The sequence below is a fragment of the Oncorhynchus clarkii genome, chromosome 16, assembly GCF_045791955.1.
Source record: "Oncorhynchus clarkii lewisi isolate Uvic-CL-2024 chromosome 16, UVic_Ocla_1.0, whole genome shotgun sequence".
Classification (NCBI taxonomy): Eukaryota; Metazoa; Chordata; class Actinopteri; order Salmoniformes; family Salmonidae; genus Oncorhynchus; species Oncorhynchus clarkii.
Genome location: NC_092162.1, coordinates 9,139,878 through 9,156,618, shown reverse-complemented (window position 1 = coordinate 9,156,618; position 16,741 = coordinate 9,139,878). Strand labels below are relative to the sequence as shown.

The following is a 16,741-nucleotide window of genomic DNA, read 5'->3' as shown; positions in this document are numbered from 1 at the left end:
AAGAAAAACGCTATGTCTGGCACAAACACAACACCTCTCATCAGCCCGAGAACACCATCCCCACAGTGAAGCATGGTGGTGGCAGGATCATGCTGTGGCTATGTTTTTCATCGGCAGGGACTGGGAAACTGGTCAGAATTGAAGGAATGTTGGATGGCGCTAAATACATCGAAATTCTTGAGGAAAACCTGTTTGAGTCTTCCAGAGATTTGAGACTGGGACAGAGGTTCACCTTCCAGCAGGACAATGACACTAAGCATGCTGCTAAAGCAACACCCTAGTGGTTTAAGGGGAACATTTAAATGTCTTGGATTGGCCTAGTCAAAGCCCAGAACTCGATCCAATTGAGAATCTGTGGTATGACTTAAAGATTGATGTACACCAGTGGAACCCATCCAACTTGAAATAGCTAGAGCCTTGAAGATTGGGCAAAAATCCCATTGGCTGGATGTGCCAAGCTCATAGAGACATACCCCAAGAGACCTGTTGCTGTAATTGCTGCAAAAGGTGGCTCTAAAAAGTATTGACTTTCGGGGGGGGTGTCTGACAATACCCCGGACAGAGACAACTAGGCAGGATATAACCTCGCACACTTTATAACTTCACCCACTTTGCCAAAGCACAGCCCCCACACCACTATAGAGATATCAACAGACCGCCAACTTTCTACCCTGAGACAAGGCTGAAGCATAGCCCACAAAGATCTCCTCCACCGCACGAGTCTGAGGGGGTGCAAAACCCGAACATGAAGATCACGTCAGTGACTCAACCCACTCAAGTCGAGTATAGCAAAAAAAAGAGTTGCACGACGCACCCCTCCTAGGGATGACATGGAAGAGCACTAGTAAGCCGGTGACTCAGCCCCTGTAATCGGGTCAGAGGCAGAGAATCCCAGTGGAGAGAGGGGACCCGGCCAGGAAGAGACAGCAAGTGAGGTCTGTACAGATAGTCAGCATCCACTGAATCTAAGGCCAAGGTTATAGTCAAGGCAGGTCAGGAGTCAACTGCTCTGATGAACCCGTTTCATTATCATCGACACTTATAGGGTCAATCGAACACAGGGGTCGGTGATCTAATCCAAATAGACAGGGGTAGGAGGCTACAGTATAGTCATCCTTAGTGCAGGCCACTCAGATAGATAGAGAAAGAAAGTAAGTGTGTGTATGTTTGTGTGTGTGTGTTGTGTGTGTGTGTTTACATTCCTCCTCATACCATGAGCTTAGTCACTCGCACGCAGTCATTGTTTGGGTTTATACTCAGACAATTGTAACCAAGGTGACGAAGGACCATAGATATAGAAGCACAGCAGTGCTATACAGCACTGTGCCTTTAATGGAGAGAGATGCTGCAGAGACATAATAAGAGTAATGCATCAGATGACCTCTTACAAATTTGGTTAGGGCCGGGTAGGGCCCAAATCTGTCCCTGCTCTGGATTAAGCATGGCTTCTCCATCTGTCGGAGGCACCAGGTGCCGGGAGCTATGGGCTCTAGTTATCCTGCCCCTCGCCCATCCTTAAAGGGTTCTCCGAATCCTGTGAAGCGTAGGAGTGGACGGATTTCCTAGTCCTTCTCGCCAGCCGTGATTCTGGGCAGCTCCATGGTAAGAAATGTCACTGTTCCTGGTTGCAAAAACAATGTCCCATCCAGGAGCGAGAGTAAATGAGAGAAAAAAAAGGAGAGAAAAATAGGAGGGGTGTGTGTGAGCACTGGCCCTTGGTTTTTCCTCTGTGTGTGTGTGTGTGTGTGTGTGTCTATGTGTGAAAAGGGAGTTAGGGAGGACATTTCATTCGCTCATCACAGATACTGCTGCAGGTGACTGTAAACTGCACTATTCTCCTGCACCTCTCCTGTAGATCTCCTGTATATCTTCTGCACCTCTCCGGTAGATCTCCTGCACTATTCTCCTGTAGATCTCCTGTAGATCTCCTGTAGATCTCCTGCACTATTCTCCTGCACATCTCCTGTAGATCTCCTGCACCATTCTCCTGCACATCTCCTGTAGATCTCCTGTAGATCTCCTGCACATCTCCTGTAGATCTCCTGTATATCTCCTGCACCTCTACTGTAGATGTCCTACACTATTCTCCTGCACATCTCCTGTAGATTTCCTGTAAATCTCCTACACTATTCTCCTGCACATCTAATGTAGATCTCCTGCTCATCTCCTGTAGATCTCCTGCACATCTCCTGTATATCTCCTGCTCATCTCCTGTAGATCTCCTGCATATCTCCTGTAGAACTCCTCCTACACATCTCATGCACATCTCTATTTACATTCTAGCCCTATAGAGACTATAGTCATATGTGTTTGTCTATCCAGTATGTTTACAGTCACTCAGACCTTTGGGATGCCTCAGGGCTCAGTTCTTTAGCAAATAGATTCCAGTTGGCTAGAAATCTCAGTTGTGTTTGTCACCCATAGGGCCGTGGGGGTATGTTCTACCAGCCTTACAGAGGGAGTTTAACCAATGTAAAATAGATGAGTAATCATACACAAGTGATGGGGAAGGAAGTGACCTCTTTAGAGGATAGTACAGGAGAGGGAGAGGAGAGGTGAGGGGGAGGAGAGGAGAGGAGAGGAGAGGAGAGGAGAGGAGAGGAGAGGAGAGGAGAGGAGAGGAGAGGAGAGGAGAAGGAGAAGGAGAGGAGAGGAGGGGAGGAGAGGTAGAGGAGAGGAGAGGAGGAGGAGGAGAGGTGGAGGAGAGGAGAGGGGGAGGAGCGGTGGAGGAGAGGAGAGGGGGAGGAGCGGTGGAGGAGAGGAGAGGGGGAGGAGAGGAGAGGGGGAAGAGAGAAAAGGAGAGGGGGAGGAGAGGAGAAGGAGAGGCGGAGGAGAGGAGAGGGGGAAGAGAGAAAAGGAGAGGGGGAGGAGAGGAGAAGGAGAGGCGGAGGGGAGGAGAGGGGGAAGAGAGAAAAGGAGAGGGGGAGGAGATATATTACCATCTGAATCTTCTACTGTTTTACACTGAACTAGTATGCAGAAAGAAGTATTTGCTTTTATTAAACACTTGTTTGTGTGTGATGAGTCAGTATCTCCTTCCTCCTAATGTGTCTCTTCTGCACTACTTCTGTGAACTTTGAAGAGAGAGAGAGAGAGAGAGAGAGAGAGAGAGAGGAGAGATAGATAAAGAGGGAGAGACGGATAAAGAGAGACAGATAAATAGGGAGAGAGAGAGAGAGAGAGGAGAGGGAGAGAGAGAGAGATGGATAAAGAGAGAGCGGGAGAGAGAGTAGAGATGGATAAAGAGAGAGAGTGAGAGAGAGAGAGTCACTTTATCTAGATAATCAAATAGGAGGTTTATTTGTCTATGTATTGTCCAGTTCATTTTGTGATGTCCTATAGCAATTGGTATCTACCACTGAGATCAACACAATCAACAACTACCATCATACTACAACAACTACCATCATACTACAACAACTGCCAAATACCCTTTCTGTATTTCCAAAATCTAGGACCACTATACCAGGCGGTGTCAGAGGAAGGCCAGAAAGATTGTCAGACTCCAGTCACCTAAGTCATAGACTGTTCTCTCTGCTACCGCACGGCAAACGGTACCAGAGCTCCAAGTCTAGGACCAAAAGGCTCCTTAACAGCTTCTACCCCGAAGCTGTAAGACTGCTGAACAATTAATCAAATGGCCACCCGGACTATTTATATTGAACCCTCCTTGTTTTGTACACTGCTGCTACTCGCTGTTCATTATCAATGCATAGTCACTTTACCCCTACCTACATGTACAAATTACCTCAATTACCTCGACTAACCTGTACCCCCGCACATTGACTCGGTACCCCTTGTATATAGCCTCGTTATTGTTATTTTGTGTTACTTTTTTCACTTTAGTTTATTTACTAAAACATTTTTAATCTCTTATTTTTTTAACTGCATTGTTGGTTAAGGGCTCGTAAGTAAACATTTCACTGTGAGGCACATGTGACAAATACAATGGGATTTGATTCGATTTCACTTTAAAATGTATTTCTCTTTTTTCATATTGAAGGAATGGGATGTGAATATCTTTAACTGTCTTGTCAACCATTGTATTGAGTTAATACAGTGATATTTACATTCGTATTGTCTTTGTCTCTCTCTGGATAGGATTTTGATGACTTTATCTTTGCGTTCTTTGCTGTGGAGATGGTCATCAAGATGGTGGCGCTGGGCATCTTCGGCAAGAAATGTTATCTAGGAGACACCTGGAACAGACTCGACTTCTTCATCGTGCTGGCCGGGTGAGTCGCACTCTCACACAGGGGCAGAGGGAGTCCGTAGCCATAACATGCTGTGAATCACGACAACGACAGAGAGAGAGAGAGCCTACATACAGTCTGTCTGGATAACATGGGGCTTAGTGTGTGTGTGGGTGTGTATTCCTTTGTTTCACATTGTTGCAGTGTCTGCAAAATGCCAACCCTGTCTCCCTCACAAGAACCCACAGCCAAACTCAGACAATAGTAACCAAGGTAACGGGTTGTCGGGTACACACCCCCTGGCAACGGTTGCTAGTTCCGTTTAGGAGTGTTCGGAGGAAGTGTCTGTTTCTGAAAAATAAAGTAATTATAATCACTGCCAAAGAGCATTTCTCAGCACACTGTGTATCTGTGTATCTGTGTGTTTGTGTGTGTGTGTGTGCGTGTGTGTGTGTGCATGTGTGTTAGCAGGTTTATAATGAAGTGCAAACATCAGCTTGATTTCACTCAGTGCGTGATTGATCAGAGTAAGTCAGTCTCGTGCCATTCATTGATTTAACGTTAATTTTTACTAAGCTTCTCTTTTAGTATTTTCTTTGGCATCACGGTCTGTGAAGGCCATTGATGTGTTCAACTTCATATTATAAATGGTATAGGGGATGTAAAGGGAAGGTTGAAGGGTTAAGAAGGGTGAGGAGGGGGTGAGGGCTGAGGGCTGAGGAGGGAGTGAGGGCTGAGGAGGAGGGTTGGAAGATGATTTGGGATTAAGGGGTTGATTAGGAGAAAAAATAGTGTGAAAAGCAAGACGAGGATGTTAGAAAAAGAGAAGGATGCTACTTCTCTAGTTTAGTGCAGGGTGACAGAGGGCACTGGAGTGAGGCCAGCTCTCTCCACCTCTCTCCAGCCATCTCCACCTCTCTCCATATCTCTCCACCGCTCTCCTCCCTCTTCCTCTCTTTTCTCTTTTCCCTCCTCCTCAGATGAGTTTTGTAGGATCCCAAGTCAATAGTGTAGTGATTCTCAGGTAGTCTCAGACAGAGAGACACTTCCACACATCGACCTGTCACCACAGTTGGAGTAGAGGCTTTCCTCTGCTAAGGGGAGATACTACTGATAGATACTGAGGAGAGAAAGGTGGATGTGGAAGGAGGGAGGAGAAAGAGAGCAGGAGGGGGCACAATATCAACATGACATACAGCCACTATACATACATTACAATATGGCATAGTCATATGGTGAAGAATACTAGACAGACACAATGATAACACTCTACATTAGGTTGTTAAAGGTTTCCTTGAAATAAAAAGGATATCATTGACCTCCTACCATAAATACAATCACTGATTGACAGCGAGCTGCATAGAGAGGGGGAAAAACAGGAAACATAGAGAGAGGCAAGAGAGGAGCAAACCCAATCCTCATCACTACCCTCTCTCTCTCCCTCTCTCCCTCCCTCACTCCCTCACTCCCTCACTCACTCCCTCACTCCCTTTCTTTCTCTCTCTCTCCCTCTCCTTCTCCCTCTCTCTCACCCTCGCCTCTCTTTCTCCCTCTCTCCCTTTGTCTCTCCCTCTCCTTCTCTCTCTCTCTGCCTCTCTCTCTTTCTCTCTCACACTCTTAGTTTTTTCCTCCTCCCTGCATTTTCTTCTCCTTCATTTATTGATCAAACTGATTTCACACCTGTTTGGTGACAAAGGAAAGGTTAGATTACATTTTGAACAACATTTCGAGTTGCATTTTAACATTATCTCAGGTAACAAATGGTCTCACTCTACGGAGTGTAAAAACTACTCTGTTTATAATGTTACATTTTGAGTGTTAATGTAACACTCCATAGTGTAAAAAAAAAGCCTTACATTTGCCAGTGTTACTCAAATGTATCACTATGGGGTAGTTAACAGTCACTGTGCTATTTATATTCAACACTAGTGTTAACTCTAGAGTTAACCTATCAAGCGTCCCACCTGGCCAACATCCAGTGAGAGTGCAGAGCGCCAAATTCAAATACAGAAATACTCATTATAAAAATTCAGAAAAGATACAACTATTTTACATAGGTTTAAAGATGAACTTCTTGTGAATCCAACCACGGTGTCAGATTTCAAATATGCTTTACGGCGAAAGCATACCTTACGATTATTTGAGAACATCGCCCAGCAGACAAATCATTACAAACAGTAACCAGCCAAGTAGAAGAGTTACACAAGTCAGAAATGGAGATAAGATTAATCACTTAACTTTGATGATCTTCATATCTTTGCACTCAGAAGACATTCATTTATTCAATAAATGTTCCTTTTGTTCGATAAAGTCTCTCTTTATATCCGAAAACCTCCGTTCTGTTTGCGTGTTTTCTTCAGTAATCCACAGGCTCAAACGCAGTCACAACAGGCAGACAAAAGAAATCCAAATTGTATCCGTAAAGTTCATAGAAACATGTCAAACTATGTTTTTATTCAATCCTCAGGTTGTTTTTAGCCTAAATAATCGATAATATTTCAACCGGACAATAACGTCATCAATATAAAAGGTAAATAAGAAAGGCACTCTCTCGGCAGCGGGCATGAAAGAGCTCTGTGACACGGCAGGGTCTACACATTCAGACTGCTCTTACTGCCTCATTTTTCAGGCATAGGAACTGCAATGTGAGTCCTAAGTCAATGGATACTGTAATGGCATTGAATAGAAAACTACACAAAAAAACCTCCTAATTCCTGAATGGATTTTCCTCAGGTTTTCGCCTGCCAAATCCGTTATGTTATACTCACAGACATTATGTTAACAGTTTTGGAAACGTTGGAGTGTTTTCTATCCAAATCTACTAATTTCATGCATATCCTACCTTCTGGGCCTAAGTAGAAGTTAGATTAATTTGGGCATGCTTTTAATCCAAAATTCCAAATGCTGCCCCCTACCCTAGAGAAGTTAACTCCTATTAGTGTTATGCAAAAAACTGAGTAATTGAGTAATTACAGTAATTGATTTATGTTGTTGTTTTAACACTATATGGTTTAAAGCCATTTTGGATATTTCCCATGGTGCATTTTCTTGTGTGAATTGTAGCGTTACCATCCATGACTGGATTTGTTAGTGACTGAGACATTGTTGTTGAGTTGTTGAACTCTTTCCTTTTAAGGTATTGTGGCTTTCACCAAATGAGTATCAAAGTGAATATAATTATTACAAATAAATAGTTTAGAATATGACATATATTGTAAGGCGTAGACCCAACACAGTGGTGTAACAAACAGTCTGGTTTACTAATTACAGGCCACATCATGCTGGCTGGCAAAGTGACATGTGACTCCTGTTGGAATCCAGCCAGAGTTAGAAAAGACAAAAGATTACATTTGTATTCACTCACAACCTGCATTCATAATGACTGTCAGGGTTAGGAACAGTGTGAAGAGACGACCTGCACCATTTAAACTGGAACAACCATTTCAGTAATGGGTGCAATAAATCTAACTGACAGGTTGGATTTGTTTAGACAAATGTATGTTATTTATCTGTGTGTACCATAAGATGAATCAATCAATCAATGTACATGCAAAAACACAGATATTAAAAACATCTACCTGCATAGCAAGCTGGAAAATATAATAATACTCTCCACAGTGTGAGACAATAATTCATTTCCCTCCATTGACTGTGTGTTCATTTCCCTCCATTGACTGTGTGTTCATTTCCCTCCATTGACTGGGTGTTCATTTCCCTCCATTGACTGGGTGTTCATTTCCCTCCATTGACTGTGTGTTCATTTCCCTCCATTGACTGTGTGTTCATTTCCCTCCATTGACTGTGTGTTCATTTCCCTCCATTGACTGTGTGTTAATTTCCCTCCATTGACTGTGTGTTAATTTCCCTCCATTGACTGTGTGTTCATTTCCCTCCATTGACTGTGTGTTCATTTCCCTCCAAAAGTATGAAATTAACTCCTGAATCAAAACTGGAAAAAATTAAATTGGCCAAATTACTGAGCAGTCTATTTCTCTGAGTGAATGTGTTTTCTCTACCTACCTCTCTCTCTCTCTCTCTCTCTCTCTCGTCGGAGTGCATGCTGGGAGTGAGTCGTCAAGCAGAGTGTTTGTGAGAGCGAATGGAATTTCTTTTCACTCTATTGGGTTTTGGAATGTACATATATATATATATATATTGATTAGTTTAGTTGTTTTAAGGGTATATTGTTTAACTATCACTAAGCACGTATAGGGGTGGTGGGATCTTTGAGGTTGGTTTTTCGCGAGGGCACAACCAGCGGGTGGGGCTGGTTGCAATGGCCACTCGCGGAAATGTAGAGTTTGAAAAACTTAGTCGGAGGCATGGAGTAAAAATTCCTGCTGCGGCTGGGTGTTCAGTGGAAGAATGTAGCTTGGCTGTGGGTGCTATCATGGGTATGATAGCATCAAATCAGCCTCAAGGATGAATAGCGCTGTAGTGATATTCTTATATTCAATTGAAAAGGTGAATAAGATAGTTGAGAGGGGTGTTGTGTTGCGGGAGACACAGACGCCGGTATTTCCGCTTATGAATCCTGCGAAGAAAGTTATGCTTTCTAACGTGCCACCATTTGTTAGAGATGAAGTGTTAGAGCGAGAGTTATCTCGCCATGGTCAAATCGTATCTACAATAAAGAAGGTTCTTTTTGGATGCAAATCTCCGTTGTTGAAACATGTCGTGTCTCATAGGAGACAAGTGCATATGATTTTAAAAAAGGAAGGAGATGAACTGAATTTAGCGTTTAGTTTTAAGATTGATGGATTTGATTATGTCTTCTATGCATCTACTGAATCAATGAAATGTTTTGGATGTGGAAGAGAGGGGCATTTGGTGCGTAATTGTCCCGAGAATGAGCGCGCTGAGCCTGGTAGTAGCTTTGGTGCGGGTGCAACTAACGTACCACAGCGAAGGGATGAAAATACTACAGGTGTAGGGGAAGAGAGAAGGTGGGCAGATGTGGTTGGAAAAGTAGGAGAGGAAGGCATTGTGGATACGGGGGCAATTGTGGTAGATCAGAACAAAGAGGGAGGGGAAACAGTAGGTGAGATTGCGACTGCCGTCGCTGAGGTGGTGCTGGAAAATGAAATTGGAGGTCAAGAGGAGATTGAAATAACGGAAAAGGAAGCGGATGTTTTCAAAATACCGAGGAGTAAAAGGAAGAATTTAAGGGGTGGTGAAGGGTCTAATTCTAAGAGAAAGGTAGAGATGGATAAATCAGGTGAAGATGAACAGGTTGTAGAGATGGGGTTTTCTTCTGGGGAGGATAGCGAGAGTGAGAGTGAGTCATCTGACGCGTCACAACAATATAGTGAGATAGATGGGGTGGAAGGGAGGTATGGGATCGAGAAGATACGTCAATTTCTGAAGTTGACAAAAGGGAAGAAATATATGCAGGATTACAATGTAACTGATTTTTTCCCTGAACGTGAATTGTTTATTGAATCAGCAAAGTTTCTGATGTCAAAAATTACAGGGGGAGGTTTGAAAAGCCCTGAAATTGCTAGACTCAAGAAAGTGGTCACGAGAGTAATAAGTGATGCAAATTCTAAAGAAAATGAAAGAGTTCAGTTGCAGTTTTAACTCTGTAAAGAGATGTGGTGGCTGTATCTTCCTCTGTATTTTTTTCTTATCCATGAGCAGTTTTAAGATCTCTTCTTTAAACGTAAATGGGGCAAGAGATGTTAAAAAAAGAGCCATGGTGTATGAGTTAATGAGGGGAAAGGGAAGTGACATAATTTTTCTACAAGAAACGCATAGTAATTTGGAAAATGAAGTTATGTGGCAACAGGAGTGGGGGGGGACAGTGGTGTGTAGTCATAAAAACTCAAAAAGTGGGGGTGTGGTTATCTTGTTCTCAAAAGGGTTTTTGCCTTTGTCATATGAGGTTTAAGAGGTAGTTAAGGGGAGGTTATTAAAAGTTAGAGCAAGGTATGAAAACATCAATATGTGTCTGATAAATGTATATGCCCCAGTGGTGACAGTTGAGAGGGTATGTTTTTTAGAGACATTATCAAATACCATTGAGAAATGTAACAAAGAAGATTATTTGTTTATTGCTGAGGATTTTAACTGCACAGTTAGCGATTTAGATAGAAATCACCAAGAACCTCACATAGCCTCAAGGACGTTTTTAAAACGCCTTATTGTAACAAATGAACTGTGTGATATTTGGCGGAGTCAACATGGAGGAACAAGGCAGTACACCTGGGCGCATGTGAGAGAGAACATCATCTCTATGGCCAGGTTAGATAGGTTTTATGTTTTTGAGCATCAATCTCAGGTCTGTAAATCAAGTGTGATAACTCCAGTGGGATTTTCTGATCATTGTTTAATAACAGAGGTGGTGTTCATTAACGATGTAAAACCTAAAAGCGCATACTGGCATTTTAATATAACTTTATTGAGTGATGCTCACTTCAGGAACTGTTTCAGTTTTTTGGGGGGGGAGAGGTGGAGGTCTCAAAAGGACAGTTTTGTATCCCTTCAACAATGGTGGGATATAGGGAAAATCCAGATTCAACAATTTTGTAATCAATACACGAGGAATGTCACCAAGGATATCACCAGATCAATGAAAGCCCTAGAGATTGAAATAGTGGAACTCATGACGTTGGTTGAGACCACAGGAGATCGAGGCCATACTCAGGCCCTCAAGAGGAGAAAAGCTGCATTGGCAGATCTGCTGGGTATCAGAGCACAGGGGGCACTGGTGAGAAGTAAATTTCAGGGCATATCTGAAATGGATGCCTCATCCAAATTTTTCTTTGGTTTAGAGAAAAAGAATGGACAAAGAAAAATTATTCATTGTCTCAAATCAGCTGTTGGACAAGAGCTCACTAGCCCTAGTAAAATTAGAAAGAGGGCAGTAGAGTTCTATGCTGAGCTCTACAAGTGTGAGTACAAAGAGGACAAAACAGTGACACAGCAGTTCTTTGATGGGCTCCCAAAGGTGCCTGCAGACGCTCAGGTTAAGCTTGAGCAACCATTGTCTTTGCAGGATTTATACACTGCATTAAAAGGCATGGAAAATGGAAGGGCACCAGGCATTGATGGGCTTCCCGTTGACTTTTTTAAGTCTTTTTGGGATATGTTGGGAGAGGATTGGTTAGAAGTAGCTAATGATAGTTTAACCGGAGGGTTACTACCAATAAGCTGCAGAAGGGCTGTCCTCACCCTACTGCCCAAAAAGGGTGACCCGAGGGAGGTGAAGAACTGGAGGCCGGTGGCTTTATTGTGTACTGATTATAAGATATTGTCAAAGGCTTTGTCCAACAGGCTGAGGGAGGTGATGGGGCAAATCATACATACGGACCAGTCCTACTGTGTTCCTGGCAGGCAGATAGGGGATAACATTTCTCTGATTCGTGATTTTTTGGACGTCTCTAGGGCTATTGGGTTGGATGCTGGTCTAATTTCAATTGATCAGGAAAAGGCATTTGACCGAGTTGAACATCAATATTTATGGCACACGTTTGAGGCGTTTGGGTTCAGCTCTGGTTTTATTGCCATGATAAAGGTGATATATGGTGACATTGAAAGTGTATTGAAAGTTAACGGTGGTTTGAGTGCTCCTTTTAAAGTGTGTAGAGGTATTAGGCAGGGATGTTCTATGTCAGGGATGTTATATGCTATTGCTATAGAGCCACTACTAAATAGCATTAGAAGTCGCATTGCAGGGGTGTGCCTTTCAGAGGATATTCCTCCATTTCGTCTTTCAGCCTATGCTGATGATGTAGTTGTGCTAGTGAAAAATCAAGCGGAGGTGGATAGCTTGAGTCTAATGGTTGATCGTTTTAGGGGAATATCCTCTGCAAAGGTAAATTGGGAAAAGCGTTGTGCTTTACAGATTGGAGAATGGTCTGGAGGGATCATGGCTTTGCCAGGGGGGCTAGAATGGTGTAAGGGAGGTTTTAAGTATCTTGGAGTGTACCTAGGAGATGAGGGGACTATGGAAAAAAATTGGAGTGGGGTGGTTGAAATGGTGGAAGGGAGGATGAGGAAATGGCATTGGTTACTATCTCGTATGTCATATAGGGGGCGCACTATTATAGTTAACAATGTGATTGCCTCTGCACTGTGGCATCGGTTGTCAGTTTTAGAACCACCATCTGGCCTTCTGGCTAAGATACAGGCAATTATTGTGGATTTCTTTTGGGATAAATATCACTGGGTTCCACAAAGTGTTTTGTATTTGTCAAAAGAGGAGGGGGGACAAGGTCTTGTACATCTTGCTAGTAGGGCTGCTGCTTTCCGGTTTCAGTTTATTCAAAGGTTGCTTTATGGACCGGAAAATGTGGTGTGGAGAGGGGTGGCAGGTCTTATATTACAGCGGGTTGGAGGATTAGGTTTAAAGAAGGCTTTATTTCTGGTTGATAGTAGCCAGATTTCTAGGGAGGGAGTACCTCCGTTTTACAGAGGCCTTCTCAGAGTGTGGAGCATAATGAAGGTGTCCAGACGAACTTCAGCGGAGTCAGTGCATTGGCTGTTGGAGGAACCTCTGGTGTATGGGGCAAGACTGGATTGTACAACTGCAGCTGTTCCACATTTCTCCAAGATTCTGGTGAAGGGGAAAATCATCACCTTAAGACAGTTAATGGCCATGGCTGGGCCCGCCTTAATGGATGGAAGACGGGTGGCAGAACATTTGGGGATGAGGTCGGAAAGGATTGTCGGACAAATGCTGGGGAGCTGTAGGAAGGCTCTGTCAGCGGAAGAATGGGGTATGCTTAGTAGCCACAAGAAGAAGGTGCAAGATGAAGACATCTCATTTCCAAAACTAGGGATTACACCAAATATCCCAGAGTCAGAAAGAAAGGCGTTATTGCTGGATTTGAGAGGGTTGGAGGAGGTGGGTTTGGATGAGGTGAATGGGAAGGAATTGTATAGGGGGTGTGTCAAGGTGTTGAATAAAGATAAATTGAAAAATAGAAAAGATACTCCATGGAGGGTAAAATTGGGCATTGATGACAAGGTAAAGCCAGCATGGAGAGCACTGTACAAGCCACCGTTACAAAAGGGTACTGGTGATATGCAATGGAGGGTTTTACATGGCATCATTGCAGTTAATGCTTTTGTATCTGTTATTAACTCAGATGTTAGAGATGGATGTCCTTTTTGTAATATAAGAGAAACCATTTTTCACTGTTTTATGGAGTGTGAGAGGATAAAACCGCTATTGGAAATGTTGGAATCTTTGTTTAAAGCTGTAGGGGAGTTTTTCAATAACACTGTTTTTATTTTCGGGTTTCAATATAGTAAACAACAGAAAAGAAAATGTCAAATGTTCAATTTTATTTTGGGACAAGCTAAGATGTCAATTTTTCTGAGTAGGAAACATAAGATAGAAACGGGATATGGGCAGGATGTAAGATGTGTTTTTAAAGGTTTAGTGAAAGCAAGAATAAAAGTAGATTTTGAGTTATTTTCAGCTGTAAAAGATCTCCTATTATTTGAGGAGAAGTGGGCCTACGAAGGAGCGCTTTGTTTTGTAGAGGAGGGGAAATTATTTATTGCTGAAGAAATAAGTTGAATGTATATGTTATGTATTTATTTTTGTTTAGGGATTACATTTGTTGTTTCATTTCTGAAAAGGCAGTGTGTCATTTTTTATGTTAACACTTGAGTAAAAAATAAAGGTTTTATAAAAACTCAAAACTCTCTCTCTCTCTCTCTCTCTCTCTCTCTCTTTCTCTCTTTCTCTCTTTCTCTCTTTCTCTCTCTTTCTCTCTTTCTCTCTCTCTCTCTTTCTCTTTGTTTTCTTATGATTTGGTTGGGTCTAATTGTGTTGCTGTCCTGGGGCTCTGAGGGGTCTGTTTGTGTTTGTGAACAGAGCCCCAGGACCAGCTTGCTTAGGGGAATCTTCTCCAGGTTCATCTCCTTGTAGGTGATGGCTTTGTTATGGAAGGTTTGGGAATCAATTCATTTTAGGTGGTTTTACAATTTAATGTCTCTTTTAGCGGGTATTGGCCTAATTCTGTTCTGCATTATTACGTTGTACACAGAGGATTTTTTGGGGCAGAATTGTGCATGTAGAGTCTCAATTTGGTGTTTGTCCCATTTTGTGAATTTTTGGTTGGTGAGCGGAACCCAGACCCCGCAACCATAAAAGGCAATGGGTTCTATTACTGTTTCAAGCATTTTTAGCCAGATCCTAATTGGCATGTCAAGTTTTATGTTCCTTTTGATAGCATACAAGGCCCTTCTTGCCTTGTCTCTCAGATTGTTCACAGCTTTGTGGAAGTTACCTGTGGCGCTGGTGTTTAGGCCGAGGTATGTATAGTTTGTGTGCTCTCGGGCAACGGTGTCTAGTTGGAATTTGTATTTGTGGTACTGGTGACTGGACCATTATTTTTTGTCTTACTGAGATTTACTGTCAGGGCCCAGATCTGACAGAATCTGTGCAGAAGATCTAGGTGCTGCTGTAGGCCCTCCTTGGTTGGTGACAGAAGCACCAGATCATCAGCAAAAAGAGTCTAGTAGGGTGAGGCCGGGTGCTGCAGACTGTTCTAGTGCCCTTGCCAATTCGTTGATATATATGTTGAAGAGGGTGGGGCTTAAGCTGCATCCCTGTTTCACTCCATGGCCGTGTAGAATGAAAAGTGTGTGTTTTTTTTGCCATTTTTAACAAGACACTTGTTGTTTGTGTGTAGCCGACCCTCATGCAAAATTGAGTCAACAACTTTTTTTTAAGTCAACAAAGCATGAGAAGACTTTGCCTTTGGCTTGGTTTGTTTGTTTGTCAATTAGGGTGTGCAGGGTGAATATGTGGTCTTTCGCATGGTCATTTTGTAAAAAGCCAATTTGACATTGGCTCAGCACATTGTTTTCGCTGAGGAAATGTAAGAGTCTGAAATTAATGTTAATGCATTAATTAATTTCCCAAGGTTGTTGTTGCTGCATATCCCACTGTAATTATTTGGGTCAAATTGGTTTCCACTTTTGTAGATTGGGGTTGTCCAGCCTTGGTTCCAAATATTGGGGAAGATGCCAGAGCTGAGGATGATGTTAAATAGTACAGTAATAGTCAACAGTTTGGACACACCTACTAATTTCAGGGTGTTTCTTTAATTGTACTATTTTTTACATTGTAGAATAAATGTGAAGACATCAAAACTATGAAATAACACATATGGAACCTCCCAGCTGCGACAGAGCCTGGGCTCGAACACAAAGTATCTGGTTGCACACTGCGATGCAGTGCCTTAGACCACTGCGCCACCTGGGAGGCACCCAGGCCTGGTACCTTTGATGTTTCATAATGTTCAATTGTTTCAATTAATTGTCGTATATTATTTTCAATATATTACCTATGTAAAAAACTTGTCTGATCAGGGTAAACAATATCTGGTAAAACCTTTTTTATTCTATGTGCTATGCATTTCGCCAGGAATGTTGCATCACAACAGTGAAGTGTAAGAGGACAGTTTTTTTAAATGCACTGGATCTTTAAACTTACCACCTGGGTCCTGTTTTAGTAGTAATTAAATCTGTGTTTCTTGTTGAGTACCTGAAAGTCTACCATTTTTATAGGAGTAATTAAAACATTCTAATAATGGAAATTTGAGTACATCAACAACGGTCTGATATACCTCTACTGGTATACCATCAAGCCCTGGTGATTTTCTAAACTGAACATTTTTAATTGCCTCAAAAATGTCCTCTTCTGTAATTTGGCCTTCACACAGATCTTTGAGTAAATGTGTTGAATTTACATTAATATTGTTATTATTAGGAAAGTAATCATTACTGTTTACATTTTTATCCTGGAAAACTCCCCAGGACTTAATGATTGCAAACATACCCATAACATGATGCAGTCACCACTATTCTTGAAAATTTGGACAGTGGTACTCAGTAATGTGTTGTATTGGATTTGCCCCAACATAACCCTTGTATTCAGGAAAATGTTTTTTTGCAGTATTACTTTAGTGCCTTATTGCAAACAGGATTCATGTTTTAGAATTTGTTTTATTCTGTACATGCTGGCTTGTTTTCACTCTGTGAATTAGGTTAGTACCATGCAAAACTGCTCTAGCTCCTTCAAGTTGGATGGGTTCCGCTGGTGTACAGCAATCTTTATGTCATACCACAGATTCTTATTTGGATTGTGGTCTGGGCTTTGACTAGGCCATTCCAATACATTTAAATGTTTCCCCTTAAACCACTCGAGTGTTGCTTTAGCAGTATACTTAGGGTCATTATCCTGCTGGAAGGTGAACCTCCGTCCCAGTCTTAAATCTCTGGAAGACTGAAACAGGTTTCCCTCAAGAATTTCCCTGTATTTAGCGCCATCCATCATTCATAAATTCTGACCAGTTTCCCAGTCTCTGCCGATGATAAACATCCCCACTGCACGATGCTGCCACAACCATGCGTTACTGTGGGGATGGTATTCTCGGGGTGATTAGGGGTGTTGGGTTTGCGACAGTGTTTTCCTTGATGGCCAAAAAGGTACATTTTAGACTCATCTGACCAGAGTACCTTCTCCCATGTGCTTGGGGTGTCTCCGACTAGCCTTTAGGTGAACACCAAATGTTTAAACGAGGGTT

The 16,741-nt window shown here is 42.4% G+C and overlaps 1 protein-coding gene across 1 annotated transcript in view; it reads left to right on the top strand.

Annotated features, from left to right (window-relative positions):
- LOC139367925 (voltage-dependent T-type calcium channel subunit alpha-1G-like) overlaps positions 1 to 16,741 on the top strand; it is a 346,256-nt gene that overhangs the window by 146,660 nt on the left and 182,855 nt on the right. Inside the window, 1 exon segment of the mRNA XM_071106315.1 lies at positions 4,102 to 4,235. Coding sequence (XP_070962416.1) covers positions 4,102 to 4,235 — 134 coding nt within the window.